The sequence below is a fragment of the Buteo buteo genome, chromosome 9, assembly GCF_964188355.1.
Source record: "Buteo buteo chromosome 9, bButBut1.hap1.1, whole genome shotgun sequence".
Taxonomy (NCBI): domain Eukaryota; kingdom Metazoa; phylum Chordata; class Aves; order Accipitriformes; family Accipitridae; genus Buteo; species Buteo buteo.
This window is the reverse complement of record NC_134179.1, coordinates 16,372,159-16,393,148: the sequence shown is the minus strand read 5'-3', so window position 1 is coordinate 16,393,148 and position 20,990 is coordinate 16,372,159. Positions and strand designations below refer to the sequence as shown.

General features: G+C 38.0%; 1 protein-coding gene across 4 annotated transcripts in view; it reads left to right on the top strand.

Annotated features, from left to right (window-relative positions):
- Positions 1 to 47: 47 nt before the first annotated feature.
- Positions 48 to 20,990, top strand: part of ESF1 (ESF1 nucleolar pre-rRNA processing protein) — a 32,014-nt gene continuing 11,071 nt past the window's right edge. The window contains exons 1-9 of one of the 4 annotated variants that reach the window (XM_075035481.1): positions 48 to 145; positions 786 to 1,479; positions 2,246 to 2,598; positions 3,411 to 3,524; positions 4,332 to 4,432; positions 6,010 to 6,162; positions 7,609 to 7,723; positions 8,689 to 8,827; positions 15,014 to 15,175. In XM_075035481.1, coding sequence (XP_074891582.1) covers positions 786 to 1,479; positions 2,246 to 2,598; positions 3,411 to 3,524; positions 4,332 to 4,432; positions 6,010 to 6,162; positions 7,609 to 7,723; positions 8,689 to 8,827; positions 15,014 to 15,175 — 1,831 coding nt within the window. In that variant the 5' untranslated portion in view covers positions 48 to 145. The remainder of the gene's footprint in view (positions 146 to 785; positions 1,480 to 2,245; positions 2,599 to 3,410; positions 3,525 to 4,331; positions 4,433 to 6,009; positions 6,163 to 7,608; positions 7,724 to 8,688; positions 8,828 to 15,013; positions 15,176 to 20,990) is intronic. The other 3 variants (XM_075035483.1, XM_075035482.1, XM_075035484.1) reach the window with 3 other exon arrangements.

The following is a 20,990-nucleotide window of genomic DNA, read 5'->3' as shown; positions in this document are numbered from 1 at the left end:
GTTAGGAGGGGTTTGCCCTGCTGCGGTCGTCGTAGTGCCCGCCGGAAGTGGCTGAGGCGCGGCGCGGCGTGGTGGGTGGAGGTTGGGGGCCTCCGCGTTGAGGGAGCGCAGCCGGGTCGTGAGGCGGTGGCGGCGGCCGGTAACGGTGTGTGGGCTCGGGCCGGTCGGGCAGTGCGAGCGGGGCTCCTCACTGGGGCGCGTCCGCGGGGCCTTGTCCGCCGCTGGGGTCGGGGAGGGAGCCGGGTTCGGGCGAGGGCTGGACGCGGGGCAGCGGGCGCCCGGGGGAATGCAGGTTCTGGTGCTGCCGCGCTGCTGCTGGGCCGCGCTTAGCCTCTGCCTGCCCCGGAGCTGCTGATGGCACTGGGCTGAGCTCCTCAAAACGCTGCCGCTCTCGCTGACTTCCTTCCTAACTGGCGCTTTAAAATGTGAAGCGGCCGAGTCCTCTTGGAAGTAAAAGTCTGAGGCCTGGCTTACAGTGAAGCTGCTTAAGGTCTTGTTCCCGACTGATCGGGAATCACTTAAGGCCATATCTGCAGCCGGTATGGTCTTTTTAGTTGCGTATCCGTTATCCGAGGAAGCTATGTTTGGTGGCCAAGACTGTGGTGGTGACGGGATTATTTGCAACTCGTTTAAATTGCCGTATGTGCTTTTGGAAAAAACTTTTTAGGTATAGGTTAGAAGCCTTAACTTTGTTTAATTCTTCAATTTTTTTCAATTATATATATGAATTTATCTATTAATCAGGCTTTTTAATCTGAAGTGCTTTTTTTTCTCTTATATTGTAGATGTCCAAGTCTTCAACAGCATCAAAAATGTCATCCCAAGAGGAAATACTGAGCGATGGGCGGTTTAGTTGTGTTACTAGGGATCCCAGATTTTGGGAGATGCCCGAAAAAGAACGTAAAATCAAGATTGACAAACGATTCCGAGCTATGTTTCATGACAAGAAGTTTAAGCTGAAATATACAGTGGACAAAAGAGGTCGCCCTGTTAACTATACTTCTACAGAGAACCTCAGGAAATTTTATGCATTGTCAGAGTCTGACTCTGATCTTTCAGAAAGTGATAGTAAAGAACATACTGGGAAAAAAAAAAAGAAAAAAAAAGCTAAACCTAAAGGAGAGGCAGATTCTGCAAAACTACTAGCCAAAGGCCTTCCTAGGGAGGAGAGCAAAATAAACAAACAAGCAGGGGACCAAACATGTGGAGCTGTGACAAAACTAGATGACCTTAAAAATGAAGGACAAAAAATGTCTAAATTGAACTTGAAAGAGGACTCTAAGAAAACTGCAACAGAAATTGACCACTCTCGGGGAAGCAAGGGCCTTTTACACAAAGGGGAAAACAAGCAAGGAGATGCATCAGGAGGAAGATCAATTTCAATTCAAAACAAGCAAAAGTCTTCACAACCAAGTGGTACTCAATCAGTTAAAGCTCCCAGGAGGGACCACTCCCTAGGAGGAAAAATAAAGGAATCGGGTTAGTTGTTCAAGTAACATAGCTTAATTCTACTTGTTTACTTGAATGTTGCTGGTTTTGTTTTATCCATGGAAGATCTTTCACAAGGTCAGTCATAAAATAGCTGACTGACTCAGATTCAGTGTTGCTGAAGAATTGGAGTTCGCCAGCTCTTTATAGAACCAGTGCTGATTCTTCAGTAAGATTGTGAACATCCATGTCCTTTTAATTGCTGGAGCTGAAATTGTTGGTTGGTTAGAAAAGTAAAATGTATAGTAGTGTATACACTACTGTATTTATCAAACTGAATGGCAAATATAAGATCTGATACTATGAAGGCTTCAGTGTATCAATGCTTGTTGACTGAAGGCATAAGGATGGCAGCATCAAGCTATTAATGTTAGAGGCCATTAGAGAGAACAGGTGACTTGAAGAAAAAATTTCTTTATATTGCTTGCGCATGCTTATAGTCTACATTATTGAAATCTAATTTCTACCTGTTGATTCTCTACATATAAATAGAGTAACAGAATAATATTTCATTAGAGTTTGAGATTGATAATACAATTGTAGGTCTAAAGAGCAATTAGATTAGATTAGACAAGCCGAAGAGGCAATACTGCTGATTTCTGTTGTTTGCAGTTCCCTGATGTAATTTGTTCCTGCATCATTACACATTTCAGGGGTTCAGTAAATCCGTATGAAGAAAACCTGAGATCTCTTCTTCTTTGTAAAGCATCATATGTAATTCCAACATAAAAATAGATATCTAATGTTTATCTTGCAGTGACTGTATGCACAGACACCTGTGATCAAAGTGACCTCAGTAAAAGGCAATCAGAGGAAGAAATTTCTGCAAGTGATCCTTCTGAGTATGCAGAATCAGAAGAAGAGGACCCAGAACATGATGGGGAAACAGGCGAGGAAGAGGAGCCAGAGGATGATGCGGAAACAGGCGAAGAAGATAGTGATTCAGAAGATGATGAGGAAAGTGATAGTGGGCCTGATCTAGCTAGAGGCATAGGGAACATTGAAACAAGCTCAGAGGATGATGAGGATTTAAATGAACTATTTCCAAAGGAGCCAGAGATAGAGCATTCGTGGCGTGAGCTAGATAAAGATGCCCCTCGTGGAGATGAGGTAACAATACTTGGCATGAGTAAAGTTGCTACATGACAAATTCAGAAATGTACACTGTTATGATTTCAATATAGACCATCATCTGTGAAACAGTTTGTGAAAGTATTTTTCATAAAGGTTTTTCAGCTATAGAAAAGTATAGAAAATAGCTATATTTTTTAGTTATAGAGTGCAAGTGATGAAATTGGCTGAGAATGAGAGACTTGCAGTTTTCACTGGTGTCTCCCCTTCCCTCTAAGCAGAGGCTTACCTATAGATAGATAAGCTATCCGTAAGTGAAAGAACAATCAGAATGGAACTTTTCAGAAATTCCAGAATTCAAATAGTACTGCTTTTGTTCACTACTGGCTTTTTTCACTTTTTTAAACCTAATTTTTTAAATCATGCTTTAAGAAAATACAAAATCTTTAGACAATGAAGTAGGACTTTAAGACTGAGCACAATTAGTGTATAAGAAATCACAGTACTCTACTGCTGTTACGATACTGTGATACTAGTTGCTATTGTCACTAACCATATGATGATAACAAAATCCTAAGCGCTGACATTGTAACTGCAGTCTTAAACCTGTGATTGGTGCAGGACGTTCTGTGGTCCTTCACTATTTATGTCCTTTTTATCTGCTCCGGTGATTGCTCCTTCTGACCTTTGCTAGTTTAAGTGATACACATTCTTGAGGAAAATGCTTCTTTTATTCTTTCAGCAGTTTGTTGCTGACTTTGATTTTTACCAAGGATAGTTGCTAAAGAATTGTGTGTTCCCCATAGCAGTCAGGAATTAAACCTATGTCCTTTTTTTTCCTTTCTGTTCAGATTACAAGTAGATTGGCAGTTTGTAATATGGATTGGGATAGGTTGAAGGCTAAGGATTTGCTGGCTCTATTTAATTCTTTCACGCCCAAAGGAGGAACGATATTTTCTGTTAAGGTAAGACCTGATTCATAAAAGGAGTTACTGGCCTTTACTGTACATAAAAAAAAAACCCCAAACTACAAAATAAGAACAAAGTAAGACAGTTCTGTGGAGAACCACAAGAGATATTGACCTGACAAATGAGAAACTGTTGCAATTTAACTTGCTGTGTTAGAAATAAAGATGTGCTGGTTTTCAGCAATGGGCATTTATTTGGTAGAGTTACAGTCCAAAGCTGTTAATTTCTCATGTTTATGAGGCTGACTCTAAGTGCGTTTTTCTGAGACTAATAGTGAAGTTCTCAAAGTCTAGTGGGGGAGACTACATTTCCTTGGCTAGTTTAATTTCAGTGATCTTTATGGTAGACAACCCAAGCTTAAATCTGGCTATTTCTAAATGCTTTCCAACCCCTTTTACCATTCACAACACTTCTTGGTTTTACCCACTTTTGAATTATTAATAAATTGGTTGAATTCTGATGAGTTAAGTTATATTTTTCCATTTTCAGTGTCTGTCTCCAGCTTCCTGAGAAATGTTAGCCCCTTTTTGAAAATTCAGGGCCACAGTGAAATGCATGAAGTTAGGGTTCCTATTGTTCTTTATCTATGCCGAAATATTCTCATTCCTAACAGGCAGTTTGTTTATTAAACTGTCTTTTCTGTAAATTAAAGTTAAGAGGGTATTAAAGTTTATGGAATTGATCCCTTTACTGATTTTAGAGAAAAAACATAATGTCTTAAAGGCTTGGTGAGATATTTTTTCTTAGTTGGTATACATTATGCTGCTACAGTTAAATTTACTTTTGTGGTGTTGTATTTGTAGATTTATCCTTCAGAGTTTGGAAAAGAGAGATTGAAAGAGGAAGAACAAAAAGGACCTGTGGAACTATTTGATCTTCCAGAGAGTACCACAGAGAATGATGGGTATTAACTTTATCTTCAAATGAGAGATATAATATGTCTAATTCTCAGTGAAAATCCCAATCAGCTCCTGTTGCTAAAATTTCATATCTGGAAGTCTCCTGTGGATGCCTCGATTTTATAGCTTTTTCAAGGGATATTTTACAATTGGCCCTTGTTCATTGTCAATGCATTGAATAAATGCATTATAATGGAACTTGAGGAAATTTGCTTGTTGATAATTGAGATCAAAATTTTTATTATGTAGCTCATTGGAATAATAAATGGAACAAATGTGTGGAAAGCTTAACGTAGCATTTCTCCTCTATGAATTGCCATTCATGCAGTAAACTCCCTTTGTTGCTTACTGTCAAAATTTTTATATGCGTAATCAACAGGGACCTTAACTTAGGCCAAGAATTCCCAGATTGAGATTTCTTGAATGCCACTAGCAGCAGCCCTGGTTTACTAGGCTGAGCTCATCAGGCCTACCATTGTCCAGGCTTCTTCAGGCATGTCGTGGTTTCTTGGGTTTTTTTTGTGTTTTTTTTGTTCTGGGGTTTTTTTTTTTTTCCTTTTGTTCTCCTTGAAAGTCTTGTCTGTATGGAAGTTGGGAGGTTTTGCTTTTATATTTTTCCAGAATTTCCAGATGTTTGGCAGCTTGACTGGGGCCACTTTTGTATAATACATCCCGCTGGACTGCCCTATATTTGGAAAATCTGGATGCTTCTAATATAAGTGCAGATCCCTTTGAAGAAAGTCTCTAGTGCATCAGGGAATTGTATGACAAACTCACAGTGTGTGCTGAAGTTAGCTTCACTGCATGCATCAAGGTGCATCCTGAAGTGTTGGATTTGCTGCTCAGCAGGCTCTAGAAATTCTGGAATACAACAAACAGAAATCCAGATATCCCAGAGATACCTCAGTGATACCTGTGTACATACCCTTTAAATTCATGGGACAGGACCTCAGCCCTGTGATCTCTCTCCTGCATCCTTCCACCAATTCATCCACTTCTCAGTCTCTGTTCTGCTTTTCTTTTTCTCTTGCTGTCATCTTGTATGATGCCACCACCAGCTGTGCTAGCCAAGGTGGTATCCTGATTCTTTTCCTCACCCATACCGCTTTCTTACTCATCAGTCCTACACTGCCTCTTTCTAGTGTGAGCATCTGCAATCCTGTCCTTACAGTTTCCCAGTTTCTCTTACGTTCTTAACATGTACTCTTACTTATGTATAAACATCCTTTTCATCTGCCTTGTTAGGATCCAGGATAATTGCAAACAACTTGATAGGAACTATTAAATACTACTTTCTGTGGCCTGCACAGGGGTGTACAAATATGCTATTCTGTGCTCTGTTCTAACCTTGCCTGTGGGAAGCAGAGTCAGGTACAGAAAGTGTACACTTAATAACATGAGTCCTTTTACTTAAATAAAACTGAATAGATACCGGAGGAACTTCATGCTGTTTAACATCTTATTATGAGATTAGGAGAGTGTTTGAATGGTGTGTGTTTTTAATGAGTTGAATTAAAATATTTTGCAAATGAGAAGTTGTTAAAGGCAGCTCACTTGGTTGTGGTGTTTTCCACTTTTGCAGGCTTTATAGGGAAAAACTGCGGGAGTATCAATTTAAGCGACTGAAATACTTCTATGCAGTTGTAGAATGTGATGCTCCTGAAACAGCCAATAAAATCTATGAGGAATGTGATGGACTGGAATTTGAAAGTAGCTGTTCTTTTATAGACCTGAGGTAACCCCAGTGCTGACTTCTTTACATGTTGGGCCAGGGAGGGGACAGAGAATTAAAGCCAATTTAAAATAATTTGGAGTAAACTATATTGTCCTTATTCTGTAACCAAAATGAGATATGTAAATAAATTAGGCATCCAGTGAGTTGTTCAGTTGCCCTATGATTCCTTTTTCTTCTTTTTGAGCATTTTTATTGGAATATGGGAAGTTTGAGAGGATCTCTGCATAGAGAGATTATTCTCAGAGAAGTCAGGTAAAATGTTCTGGTTGCATCTTCAACCTTTTGCGTACAATTAAGAGGTAGGATTTAGAAAACAAAACAACATACTGCTGCCCCCCCCTCGCTTTTTCTTTTCTTTCCGGAAGGGCCCAGAAGTGGCTCTTTTTCAGGATTGCTTACCACAGGGCAAGGATATTGCTGCTGTTGTCATGAAGCTGCAATAGGTTACTATGCCAGCCCCTGTGAGTGAGCTGGAAGCATCTTTGGGGAAAAAAAGAATTTTAAATTATAGTTGTGTTTTATTGCTAGTATTTCCTTTTGTTACTGAAAAGCCTTGTAGTCTGAGCGGAAGAGAAGTTACTAAATCATAAGTTTTGGCAGAAACTGGCTTTGCCTGCTGGGGCCTGTGTTATAGGCACTCTTGGAAGTCAGTGAAAGATAAGTCTTTTTGCTTTGAATCATTTTCTAGATGAACTTAGTTCATTTGCTTTGAACCGTTTTGAAGATGATGACCTCTGCCAAATGAACATGTAACTTTTCATGCTTTGAAACATAGAAAGATAGTGTTTTACAACAGACACAGCTGCTTAAAACTCTTAACAAAGTAGATTAGGAAAAGCATTACAATTTTAATGTTGAATAGTATTCATCAGATTACATTTGCAATGATTTAAAAAAAAAAAAAAAAGCCCAAGTAATTTCTCATGTAGTGTACAAAGGGTTAGTTTTTTATCTAACTTCTTCCATTGTAACACGAGTTTTGTCTTTTTAATATTTTTTTTGTCCCCTACTAATTGTAATGTTAAAGGTGTACCAGGCTTCCCTAAAATGTTCTCAATTTTTTTATTTATCTGTTCCCAAATTCTATTTTATTCACTTTTTTCTTTTGAATTTTTAATATTAAGCTTCCTGAAAAGATGATTCTTGAAACAAACAAAAACACCTCTGACCCTGCTAATACTAAACTGAAAGTTGTCTAGTTTACTTCCCCAACATGGTGGTGTTATATATCAAAAACCTGTGAAATAGCTGTGCAGGAGCCAGACAGTTCATCTTACATGTGTGGAGTACTTGTCCGTTTCTTTTGTTTCCCTTTCAGTCTTACCAACTTTTTAATTTAGCAAATTCTTTTGTGCTGATGTACCATACTCATGAAAAGCTTAGACTGTTTATACTATGAAATTTCCCAGTGTATTTGAATAATAACATGTTTTATTTGCCTTTAAGATTTATTCCAGATAACGTTACATTTGATGATAAGCCAAAAGATGAAGCTTCAGAAGTGAACGTAGCTGTATACAAGCCAAAGTACTTCACATCTGCTGCTATGGGAACATCAAAGGTATCTTTACAATGTTTCGAATTTGTTTAGTTTTATTGTCGGCTTATAAATTATATAAGTAGTGGGGAAAGATTCCTGATTAGCTTCACCATTTCAAAATAAAGACATCAAACATATTAAAAGATATAAGCATGTTACAGAGCCACAAGTTGCAACCCCGTAAATAAGCTGGAGTTTTGGATTTTAAAAGAGATTCAGCATCTTTGTTACAAATTTAGTACATTTTGACCTCATTATACCTCTGTTACAAGTTGCACGTGGAATTACTTTGTTACTCACAGTAAAATCTTGTAATTTGCCTAAAATGGGTATTTATTTGTAGCTCAACAAGAGCCTTTTTGGTGGTAGTGCCAGGCTTAAACAGTTGCTTCCCCTCCTTGTAGCTATTTATTCCTACTCTGTCTTATGTGACAGCCAAAACTTCCATCTGGCCACGAAGTGAACCACATTGGAGAGGTGATTAGTTGAGAAATAAGTAATTCCTGCTGGATCATTTTTCAGTCAGATCTGTTTCACCTTCCGGTTGAGGGTGCAGTTGCGCAAATGTTTTCATTGTCCCCATTGCAATCCATGCATGACTCCGGGAATGAGTTGCTGCTGGAAAAGGGAAGAAAAGGAGTTGGTGGCTGCTTCAACAACAGTATCTGCTGCCACAAAGGAAATTTGGCTTGCAGAGGTTTTGTGTTGTCAGCTGCTGTTACAGAACCCTTCAGTGCATGAGGAGACTTCTTCATTCTTTCATTTAGTTAAAACTCCTTGAAACTCATTGTAGAACAAATTCCAAAAAGTTGTAATTAAATTTATTTTAGTAAATAGTTATTATAGTTAATTGTTGTAGAGAACATAAGTAACAGTTTTACATTGCGTCTTAAATGGAAGGTGTCGGGTAATTTTCCCTAAAACAACAGTTAACAATGTTTAATTTTAGTGTTTCAGATTCTACAAGTGGCATTTTTATTTTTAAGGTAGATATCACATGGGATGAGACAGATCATGAACGAGTAACATCACTTAGCAGAACTTTTAAAAAAGAGGAACTTCTTGACATGGATTTTCAAGCTTATTTGGCTTCTTCTAGTGAAGAAGAGGAAGAACAGCAGCAAGGTACTTAGGTGAATAAATGCTGTCCACAATATCATTAGCTGCAGTGTTTTGAACACAAGTTATTTAAATATGTAAATTCCATATCTTTAGAAAATGCTTTGAATATTGTCTTTTACAGGGTCAGTATTATGCTCATTATATAAAAGCCGTGGTCAGGTTCTATTAAGAAAATAACCTACCTTTCCTCCAGACCTAAACATCTCTGAAAGTGGCATATATTTTTTGTGTGTGTGACCTAAAGGTGGAGGGAAATTGGTGGTGAGCATGTCGGTTGGGTTTTTTTGACTCTTTTCAATTCAGAAATAAATGGATTGATGACAGAACACTGACAGGTTGACAGATGCTAAAATTTTTTTGGAAAAGATTCAGAAGTTAGGCATGCTAACATGGAAGCTGTAGAGTTCTTTAAATTTGCTAGAACTTGACATTCCTTTTTTCTTTATTTCTGTTGTTTGTTTGTTTGAGTTAAATACACTTTTCCAGTGTTCTTTATACATGATAAGAAAACACATGTGCAGGTTTTTAAAATGGTATCTCTAAAGCTACAATTGAGGTTTATTATGCAAACCTGATTCTGATTCTCCAAATAAATATCACTAGTATGACCCCAAAATTACTACATTCTTTTTGAAGACAAAGTACGTTAGCTGAATTTGGAGTTACAGCTTACTTAGAAGATTCGTTAGTGAGAGTTTGGCTTAAGTATTATCACCCTAGCTTTAAACCACCTTTCTGGTTTTCATTTCTGTACTGCAAAATCTCTTTACCTGGTATAATTAATGTTTGATTAAGCCAAGTATAATGATTATAATTTGAGGGATTTCAAGTAGCAAGATCACAGGTGATCTAAATCATGGCATATTTTCTTTATTGCTGTTAGGATAAATCTGTTAACTAAAAGTTGCTTTTCTTCATACGTTTGAATGATTTATGTAGAGAATGTGGTAGCTATTCTGTTCATTCAGTGCTGAATGAAGATCTGTTGCCTTTTCGTGAAACCTGAGTAACACTGATCAAAAATTACCAAACGGTAGGTGATGAGGAATTATCCTAATGATTAAGCCGCTAAATAGCTGCTTTCTGAACAGAAGCTTCCACCTCTGAGTGTAAAATCATTTTTTTCCCTTTTTCTTTTTTCTCCTACCCCTCTCTTTCTTTTTTACAGGGTATCTTAACATTTCTTTGTCAAGTTTGGCAATACCTACTTTAATCTCTTGATTTCTGAGATAAAATTATTTTCAATAGAACTGGAGGTACTTCCTTTTCAGAGGAAAAGTCCTGCTTTGAAACATGGAGTGGCTAACAACTAAATGGATTAGGTACAATACTCACTGCAGAAATCTATTTATAGGTTAATAGTGTTTTGTCCTCTTTGTGGTCCTCTATACCAATACTAAAGTCTCTGCAGGGCAAGGAGATACTGAGGAAGCTGCCCTAAGACTGTGCTTGTTGGAATGGCCTAGACAGGGTGTTGAATGCACTCCAGACCTTAGAAGGTCCTGAGGGAGATGTGGATTGTGCAGAGCTGCTTCACTCCAGCAGTAGCTCTTCTTGGGTATCCAGGGGAGTGTGAATGGCAGTGGAGAAAAGCTGTGCTATGGGCCTTCTTGGTACTCCTAAGCCATAGGTCTTATACAGTGAGGGGAAAGCTAAGCAGCAGAACATATTTAAGAGAACTTTAGAGTGTAGTAATAACATCCTTTAAATGTTTTTTGATTCACGTACTTCTTAAGAATATAAAGAGAATGTAATCTTAACTTCATAAGGTATGTAAATCTTCCGTGTATAGTTCACCATCATGTAAATTCCTCAATTGCCTTGCTTGTTTTCACTCTAAAATTCAGTCTGCTCTTAATTAATAATATATATAGCCTAAATTACAAGGCAAAGAAAATTGCATTAAACCTTAATCAGGTCTTTCAAACAGATGTTAAAATTGATTTATACTGCATTAAAGCAGGTTGTTGCAATCAGAGATGAGTTTGGAGCGTGCAAAAGAACATTACAGATTTTTCTGGTTATAGAGTTGGGAAATCTTCTGGCAGCGAATTCAGCTTGGCAATATCTTGGCAGGGTTAATGTCCATTTGTTTCTCATCTTACATAAAAATGCACTTATAAGCTGCATCTCTGTGAGCTTTAGTTTCTTTATTAATGCTGAGTAAAGTATCTGCATGGGAGCAGTAGATGCAGAGAAAAGCATTTCCATCTTCTGTTATGTACAAGACTACCGCTATGTTAAAGACTAGCATCTGTAATAGGGTGGTGATGAAAGCAAACATCTATAAGTGAGCAATATTCCAGGAATTTTAAAAAATAGACTTCCATTGCTGGGAAGGAAAAGAAATTGACCGTAAGTAATCTTATCACACTAACAAATTTTAAACTTGGAAATGTCTAGATTCTAATGATGTTTTGAAAAGTAAGTTATTAATAGAGGAATTATGTTGTCATGTCTTTAATGTGTTCCTGAACTTTTGTATCACATAACTGAATGGATAAAACAGGGTTCCATCCAACAGGATTCCATCCAGCAGAATTATGTGGCACTATGCACAAATGGGAAAAATCAATGTCAGCTGCTTGAATGGAAATGTAGGAGTGTGATAAGAAGGAAAAAAATGTCCTGTACTTTTATTCATTTTTTTTAAACTTATTAAAATGTTTTATTTATAAACAGGTTTTGTTGGCCTGTTCGAATCTAGTTTTTATGGAATTTTTAAACTTAAAATATGTGGTCATGAATGTTAGTAATACTATTATACAATACTTTTGTAAAGTCAAGTATTTCAGTGACCTGGTATGTTGTGGTTCGTAGCACAAGGTATCTCCTTTACATTGATTCTGAATTTTCTGTTACTTGGATGCATTTGTTCGAGTTGGAAAACGTTTGTGGCGTGCATCAAATCCAGCCCATAATTGCTGTTTTGACCATGAGCACAAGTGACTTAGTGTATGGCATTTTAAATGATGCTTCAAATTAAGCATTATGGTTTTTATGCCTAAGCTTTTGTTGGGTTTTTTGTATCTTTGCAAGAGCAACAATATCTTTTCTGCTGTTTGGCTTTGCACAGCCACACAGAATACCTCAATAGACTATATGACAAAATACTTTTATCAGTATATTTATTTAATTAGCTGTTCCTGATGTATAATCATAGAATATCCTGAGTTGGAAGGGACCCACAAGGATCATTGAGTCCAAGTCCTGACTCCACAAAGGGCAACCTAAAAGTTAAACCATATATCTAAGAGTTATCCAAACACTTTTTGAATACCAACAGGCTTATAGGGAACTCTATAGAGCCCTGCTCTCCACAGTAGGAGTCTGAGCAGAGAGCAGTCTTTTGTGGTGTTGGGCTTCTGTTACTACTCTCCTTTGAAAACAGTAAGAATATACTCGTATTTTGTACTCTAAATTTCATCAGCTTTTGCCATTTTTTCCTTCACAGGTTAATTGGTTTTCCCTTGCAGTGCAGCTGTTAATGCAGCAGAACTTTCTGTTTTGTTTGTGTGTTTTGTTCAAAAAGTCTTTGAACAGGCTATTGGCAGAAAGCATTACTGCCTTAATATCCATCAGAAAGTGATTCCTCTTGTTGTGCAATACAGTGTGATACTTGAAAGCTAGTGACAAGGTTATTTGAACTCTGAACAAACTTTGAGAACATATTCAGCTCACTTTCCTTTCTTGCAGCTGTTGTCAAGTGTTCTTTATTTGCTTACAGAATGAAAAGGCTGTTAAGGTTTTTTTGAAGGTGATGTTGAACATTTGTTTTAAAACTGTTAATTTTGACAAAACAAATGTATGTTTTATCTAGATGAGGAAGTATGACAATATGCGTTGCCATTTAAATTTCTTATATCAAAACTAGCAAAACTAGTTATAAATACAAATTGGTAGCCTCTTACTTATCCAGTTTCAAGGGAGCCTTTCTTAGCTTAAGAATTTCTTTGGTTCCCATTCAGTATAGCTTTACTTCTCATTTCACATGACACCAGGAAGGAGAAATAACAAAATGGCTTATTTTTCTTCTTCGTCTTCAAAACAGAATGCCTTTTGCTTTTTGCGTGAGCAGATGCTTTCCTCTTAGATCTCAGCTTCTGATGAGGAAAGTGAAAAAGCAGCTGCAGTTAACTGTCCCCATGTGCCGAAAAATGAGCCAGTGAGGAAGAAGGCTGGCCTGGGTGAAGAGAGAGCTGTGACTGGAACTCAGGAAAAAAAGGAGAGTTTATGACCTTTGGAAGAAGGGGCAGGCCACTCAGGAGGACTACAAAGATGTCGTGAGGTTATGCAGGGAGAAAATTAGAAGGGCCAAAGCCCAACTAGAACTTAATCTGGCTACTGCCGTAGAAGACAATAAAAAATGTTCCTATAAATACATTAGCAACAAAAGGAGGGCTAAGTAAGATCTCCATCCTTTATTGGATGTCGGGGGGGAAACATGGTGACAAAGGATGAGGAGAAGGTTCATGTACTTACTGGCTTCTTTGCCTCAGTCTTTAATAGTAAGGCCAGTTGTTCTCTGGGTACCCAGCCCCCTGAGCTGGAAGACAGGTGGGGTGCAGAGTGAAGCCCCCACGATCCAAGGAGAAATGGTTAGCGACCTGCTACACCACTTAGACACACACACAAGTCTATGGGGCCGGATGGGATCCACCCAAGAGGTACTGAGGGAGCTGGTGGAAGTGCTTACCAAGCCACTTTCCATCATTTATCAGCAGTTTTGGCTAACCGGGGAGGTCCCAGTTGACTGGAGGCTAGCAAAAGTGACTTGTTAGCAAATCCTGGCTTGTACTGGAAATAGGGTGGCCAGCAGGGCTGGGGAATTGATTGTCCCCCTGTACTCGGCACTGGTGAGGCTGCTCCTCAGCTACTGTGTTCAGTTTTGGGTCCCTCACTGCAAGAAAGGCATTGAGGTGCTGGAGCGTGTCCAGAGAAGGGCAACGAAGCTGGTGAAGGGTCTAGAGAACAAGACTTATGAGGCATGGCTGAGGGAACTGGGTTTTTTTAGTCTGGAGAAAAAGAGGCTGAGGGGAGACCTTATCCCTCTCTCCAACTACCTTAAGAAGGGAGGTTGTAGTGAGGTGAGTGTCTGTCTCTTTTCCCAGGTGACAAGCGATAGGACAAGAGGAAATGGCCTCAAGTTGTGCCAGAGGAGGTTTAGATTGAATATGAGGAAAGATTTCTTCCCCAGAAGGGTTGTCAACGCACTGAACAGGCTGCCCAGGGAAGTGGTTGAGTGACCATCCCTGGAGATATTTAAAAGACACATACATGTGGTATTTAGGGACGTGTTTTAGTGGTGGACTTGGCAGTGTTAGGCTAATGGTTGGACTTGATGATCTTAGAAGTCTTTTCCAACCTAAAAGATTCTATGAACAGTAAAGATTTCTGCTCCCAGCCAACAACAAGCTTGCAGTGATGGGATGTGGAAGAGAACAGCATCACACCTAAGTTTTAGCCAAAGACCAGAGGTCATGATGTGTTAACTTGCAACTGTGATCTGTCTTTCTAGACACCAGTTATGCTGTCCATGCAACTTGGTACTGTAGGAAGCACAGCTTTACTGCTGAATCAGAGAAAAAAGAAAAAGGAGCATGCCCCAAACCTGGTTTTCTGCAGTTCAGGGAGCTGCAGCATCTTTAAAGCCTTAAAGGCATGTTCTCTCTGAAACATTTGTTTAAAAGCTTATTGCAAGTCACGTTGTAATTGTGTTTTTTTTAAAAAAGGAAGGAAAAACCCTCTTTCCATCTTGCTTCATTTATTAATTCAGCAAGTCACTGAAGATTAAGGCATAGAATAGTTATTTCTGTTACAGAGTCTTGCAAGGTTTATTTGTTAAAATGTAGCATTCTGTTTTCAAAATGCTTTACATAACTATTTTTTGATATTTAGCTACTGCTCTGCTGTAAGGGAGTCTGAAACAAATTATTTTAAAATGCAGTAAAGGGTGCTGTGTCCGATCAGTGATTTCCTTTGCTGGGCAAATTTTCTTTGTCTTTTCAGATACTATTTTTATTTCATCTAAGTAAAGGAATTCTAAAACTGACTACTCTTTGGGGGAATAATAGATGAAAATATTTTAGCTTGTTTTTTAGAAACAATGTATGTGCCTTATCCTAAACACTAACTGCAATTGATCACTTTCTTGAGGCTGTCTGTGATAGCTTTACTCTCTCTTTCTAGGGGGTGATGTAGCTCATGAAATGGAAGATGACAAACCCAGGAAAAGCCAGAAAGATGATGAAAAGCAAATTGCCAAGTACAGAGAACTTTTGCAAAGTATCCAAGAAAAAGAGAAAAAACAGGAAGAAAAGGATATAGGAATGGAGATTAAATGGGTTCCAGGTAAGCTTTATTTTTTTCTTTTACTATGCAGTAAAAGATATGCAGTATTGGCCTGCTAATAGGGATGTAGTGTATGGTGTTGGATTTATAGTAGTAGAAACTGACCTTTTTTTCCATAAATTGAAATCCAGATGGATTACAATGAGGTAAATAGAGGAAATAATATGACTGAACTCAGTTACTCAACTGTAAGCTGCTCTTTCTATCTTATGTTTTTCACCACTTTTTTTGGTGCTTGCTTTTTCATTCATCACTTTATAGATTTTCTTGAATAGTATTCATGTGTTTGCAGTAGAGTCATAAAACATACCTGCACTTTTAAAAATGAAAGCCAGTATGATTTGGAGACACAGCATAAAATTAGAGAATGGTTTGAAAATCTTGCTTTCATAATGATGAATGTTTGGGGGAACAGAGAAGGGAGAAGTCTGACCTTCCTGTGAGACTGCTCTGTGGAAAAGAAAGCTACCAGGAAGAAATCCCAGCTACCAGAGGTATTTAGTTGTGTTTAGTGATACCCAGATTTTCATCTGGAAATTAGAAAAGATAACATCACCATATCACATCCCAGTAGAACTTGTCCTGAGTTCTGAAAATCAATGTCTCTTCTTTTTTCCTTTATGATGAAGAGACATTCATACTGTTTTTGGTTTGTTTTTTTTTAATACTTCGTTTATGGGTGTGTGCTTTCCCTGTGATGTAATGAGCCAATTTAACAACTCGCTACATCCACAAAGGGAAAGGTTTTCACTGTGGCCTCTCCTCCTTGATGCTGGCCCAGAGCTCCTTCTGACTGCCTGTACCAGCCCTAGCACTTGTTAGATCTCTTTGCAACCTTAATTTCATTTGCTAAAATGACAGCACTACTCTGGAAAAGAAGAAAAAAATCTGGATCTTCTCCACTGAATTAGTGAGTCAGATAGGCAAATGCAAGCATGAGGCAAGTGCTCAGAGGGTTGAATTATGCAGTCCAAAGACTACAAAATTGTGACATTACCTTTCTGGGGGCAGCAAGGTGCTCTATTGGCTCAGTAGGTGTAGGACTGCAGGCTACATAAGTACACAGCCTGATCTGTTACTGTAAATACTGAGACCTGAGATATACTAGAATCCAGCCCCTTCACCACTGATGTGTTAATTCCAGCTAGGAATGCATATCTAATTATATGATTTACATTAATACCATTCTGAATTCACTCAGGTGACTTCTGTTGAATATAAGTGCTCACTTTTCAAATCTTGTTCTGGTCTGTACTGATTCACTAAAATTGATTGAACTGAATGGAATAGTTTTATTTCTAGTTCTTGGTGAGATCTGTGTTCGAAAATATACACTGGCATTAAAAATAATTGTGTGTTTTCAGTCGTGCTTATATAATTCCAATCATTTCTGGCATGAATTCTCCCAAAACTTTTTAGAGAATGCCTGTACTATACACTATAGGACAAGTGCTTGCAAATGCAGCTGGATTGTCATGTTTTACTTCATCTGTCCACAGTGTGTCAGTATTTGCATTCTTGATGTTGTGCACTTAGTAGCTTTAATTCGTTGTGTCACCGAGCTTTCAAGGCAAATGAGTTTTCATACATAGGTAGCTATTACAAGATTTTTATAAAGATTTGTTGTTGCCACCTTTCAGGCTGAAGGTGGAAACCACAGTCGAAACAATTGCTGCTAGGAATGTGTTCTGTATTTATATAGGCCAGGCATTGTTTAAACAGTTAAGAAAAGCTACCATTTTTTGTGTTGGTTTGGAAAACACGTTTGGGGTTTTTTTTGTTTGTTATACAGTCTGTCTTCTGAAGAATCTTGCAAATTGTATGAATGACATTCTGTAAATTAAAAAAGTTTAAGCAATGTAGTGTGGTGACATAGGAATCTACGGATGGAAAATTGTTTTGAGAGAGACTAAAGGAAACTCTCTTTAGTCTCTCTTGCACAGGGAGAGCAAGAAGTTTTCTGAAGGGCTGTGCCTCTTAAAACTGTGCCTTGCATGTTACAAGTGAATTCTGTTAACATTTAGGAACTGTAGTAGAGATGGAATCCAGTTCCCTAATACACAAGCTCCCCGTTTCTTTGCAACTGAACTTGACTTTAGAAAATTGGATTTGTTCCATATTATGTGTAGTCCAACCACTTCCTTACTGCGCCTTCTTGCGGGGCTTCTAGGACTTTTGCTATATCCTCATCTCTTTTGAGGAAAGGATGGAAAAAAAAAACCAAAACAAACAAAAAAACCCTATCCTGATAAATATGACCAACTTTGTGTAAGAGTCATTTGGATGTCTGTGTACTGGGTCAGATTTGTTCATATAATGATGGGTTGAGTGTGCATGTGTGCACAATGAAGTTTACATTGGTAGTTTATAGTATTTGATGTCAGTTTAGGAGCTATGATTTTGCAGTATATGTTAGTGTTTCCTTATTTCTTCCCCCGAAAAAGTTAGAGTATTTTCAAAGAGAGAGGTTCTGGAAATCATAGAAGTGTTCACTTGTATCTGCTAGTTATACTACTCAACTCCACGAAGTCGGTCAATACCACTACTAGCCCCTGGAATATGGTTTTATCCAAAACAGAAGTCCTAAAAGTGAAGACAAGTGTCTTAACTTTGCTTTTGAGTGTCATGTATGGGAACACTTTAGCCATTACTGACTTCAGGCAGCATTTGGAGAGGAGGTCCTGCACACTTGAAAGGGAGATTTTTTTTTTGATTTTTTTTTTTAATTTCTTTTTACAGTGGAGCATAGTCAGCACATGCTGTACAGTAGTTTATAGCTCTGGTAATATATACACAGTTGAGGTTGTGCTTTCTTACAGGAGAAAAGTACATCAGTTATTATGTAATTTTTTTCTTCAACAAATGTGCATATTTAATTTCCAAAACAATTTAATTATGTTCAGTTGGAGCAGTCTGGGAATTCAAAAATAGTTTATGTTATAATCTCTTAAGACTCCTTAATTTTTTGAGAACTAGTTTATGGCTGTTGAAATATTTTTATTATCAAGCTCTGCCTTAATCTGCTTGACTTATTACAAAATCTTTTTCCTGCCCAAATGTTTAATATACAGAGAGTTACAACAGTTAAATCTAGGAAGCTTTTCAAATGAAAGGCAGAGATTTGAATTAATTAAAAAAATTGAGTTTTGGCACAAATATTTACACATGGTTATAGAAAGCATACTTTGTGAATGATTCAGTTATTCTTGAATCATAATAGTTTTACATAAACCACAGTGCCAGCAAAAGTAAATTAGATGTAGTTCCAACTCTCTTTGCTATTTTTCTTTTAGGCACAAAATCAGTGTTATATTTAAACATCCATCTGTTTTCTTAATCATATCTGATTTGAGCAACAAGTACTATGCATCCTTATCCAGCTCCCAAAGCTCCCTTCAGAAGGTAGAGAGGGAGACCACAACTGCATTTCTGATGATATTCAGCCAGTTTTTCATACAATTTTTTTTTAATTGGACTTAAAAATTCTTCCTTTGGAAGAATGAGATGTAAATATTTAGCTAGGCTTAAAGGAAAATTTGAAATTTGTTTTCATCAGAATAGCAGGCAATCATGTCTCTTTAAAGTGCATAGTAACCCCAACTGCATGTTGTTGCAGATCTGGAGCACAAAAATGCTCATATGGAATATATATCTCTGTCTATATCATCACTTAGCATGTCCTCTGACTGAAGCAGCCTTACCTCTTGCAGCACGAAGCAGTGTGTGCTCAGCTACCCATGGGCTCAGCACTGTAGTTCTTCACACTTGACATCTTAGCTGCTAAGTGTGGTGGGTTTTTTTCCAGCAGTTATACTATGTTAGGAAAACTGTCTTAACTTAAGTTGTCTTGTCTTCGGGACTGACAAATCCTAATGTTAACAGAATATTTCTGTCTGCCATTCCTTTTAGCTACCTGCAACAAGGTGTTTATTTTTTCTGGTAAGACATTACATGCAAGATGAACTTGCTCATTTAGATTTTCTTGAGAATAGAGAAATATCTTCTTAGCATCTAATAATTGTGCCTGTTGCATGCTGTTAAACTTCCAAAAGTTTTCAAAACTAAGTGTTTAGAGAAGTAAAAATTCTGGCCTGCCCACCCTCCCTCAATCTCCCACCAGCATGAGAAGCAATATACTTAGGTATACTTTAGCTCAGGTATGATTTAATTGTATGCTAATATAGATGACCTTTTTCCTCTCTTTTCTTGGCCCTTATTAGTGAAGCTTAAATAAAACTAGTGTGATTTATTTATTCTAAAAAAAAAATATATCGATAAGGGTATAAATTAGCCTTTTGTATGGCCAGTTAATAATTCTACCTAAAGTAGTCAATTCCTTTCCCCTTCTGCAATCAAAAGCCTTTTGACCACTTAAATACACTCTTATTCTCGGGAAGTGGTCTGGACAGTAGTTTCTAAGCCATTCTAATCTGTGGAGAAACTCTAATGCCTTTCATGAGACTGCCAAATACCACAAGAAAGGGCTGTATTTTCCTCCAAGTCCTTCTGTGCCAGATGGATCAAATGATTCCATTTTTCCAGGCAAATAAATCAGAAATCTTGTAACCTCCTTAGAGATTTTGGGTCTCTCTTTTTCTGGAGATGTGACATATATTTTTTAATCCAGTATATATTGTCTGCAGAGAGAATCTGCAAGGTTGCTACCTGACCAGTAATTTTTTCCACAAAAGTACTGCAAAATAATATCTGAAGTAATAGTAGTTCAATTTCTGGGAAGCTTTCTGAATCTGCTTTCCTTGACTTTGGAGATGAAGAGGTCTACAGTTGGAAATAACAAAGTATTTGTTTTTGTTGTATGAGAGGGTTTCTTAGTGGCATGTTTTTAGTGAACCTATACAATATCCTCTCTTTATCGTGGCTCTGCATATTTCCTGGTTTAGTACCCAATTTTTGTGGCTGTAACGGTTTGCCACTTACAGTTAATTCTGGCTTCTTTCCAGGATAGTAGAAGGATGCTTTATCTTTTTTTTTCTCCACTCTTTTCTTCCTATAAGGCATGGTTTAATATGATTTTAGATCTTGTCCACACTTCATGTTTCAGACATGTTGTAACCAGCTCTCCAGCCTTTGAATTATTTTTGGAGTGTCGACAAGCACAAGAACAGGAATTGTGTTTACAGTTTTTCAGAAAAATGTTCTGCCTGCTTTTCTGAGGACGGGTAGAACTATCCATGAAAACTGCCCATTTTTTCCATTATGAACTCTGTTTTCAGTTTCTCGTTATTGAGGAGAGCTGGAAGGAATGATGAGGAGCGGGGACTGGCCAACTGAGAAACCTGGGAGTTGGGAGAAAGAATGGGATCTAGTCTAGGACATCTGGAGAGGTCCGAGTATGATTTCCAAGCAATAAAACTGGTGTGAGGGGCGGGAGAGTAGGATTTGGTTAGGTGAGGGCTGGACTGAGAGGGTAAGAAGGAGATGCTGAAGAGAGACAATTCGAACAAGTAGAGTTGGGGAAGAGACGGCAAGTACCAGACTTGGAGGGGGAAGCAGAAACATGATTCCTACACACTCCCAAGATCTATCAGTCATGTCATAAAAGAAGATGTTAACTATAGGATATCTGACTCATTTGTTACAGAAGCTAAAAAAAAAAGTGTATAGTGAATGAAGCAAGGAATTACAGGTAGGAGAAAAATACTTCATTGCTCAGGCTCTTATGTCCTGCCAGGGAAATGGATTCTGTCTTTCTGCCACTGAATTCTGCTCCAGTGTGTTGCAAGGCAAGTCAGTTAATCTCTTTACATCATGAAATTTTGTTTTTGCAAGCACCCATCTCGTGAAGAAGGGGTTG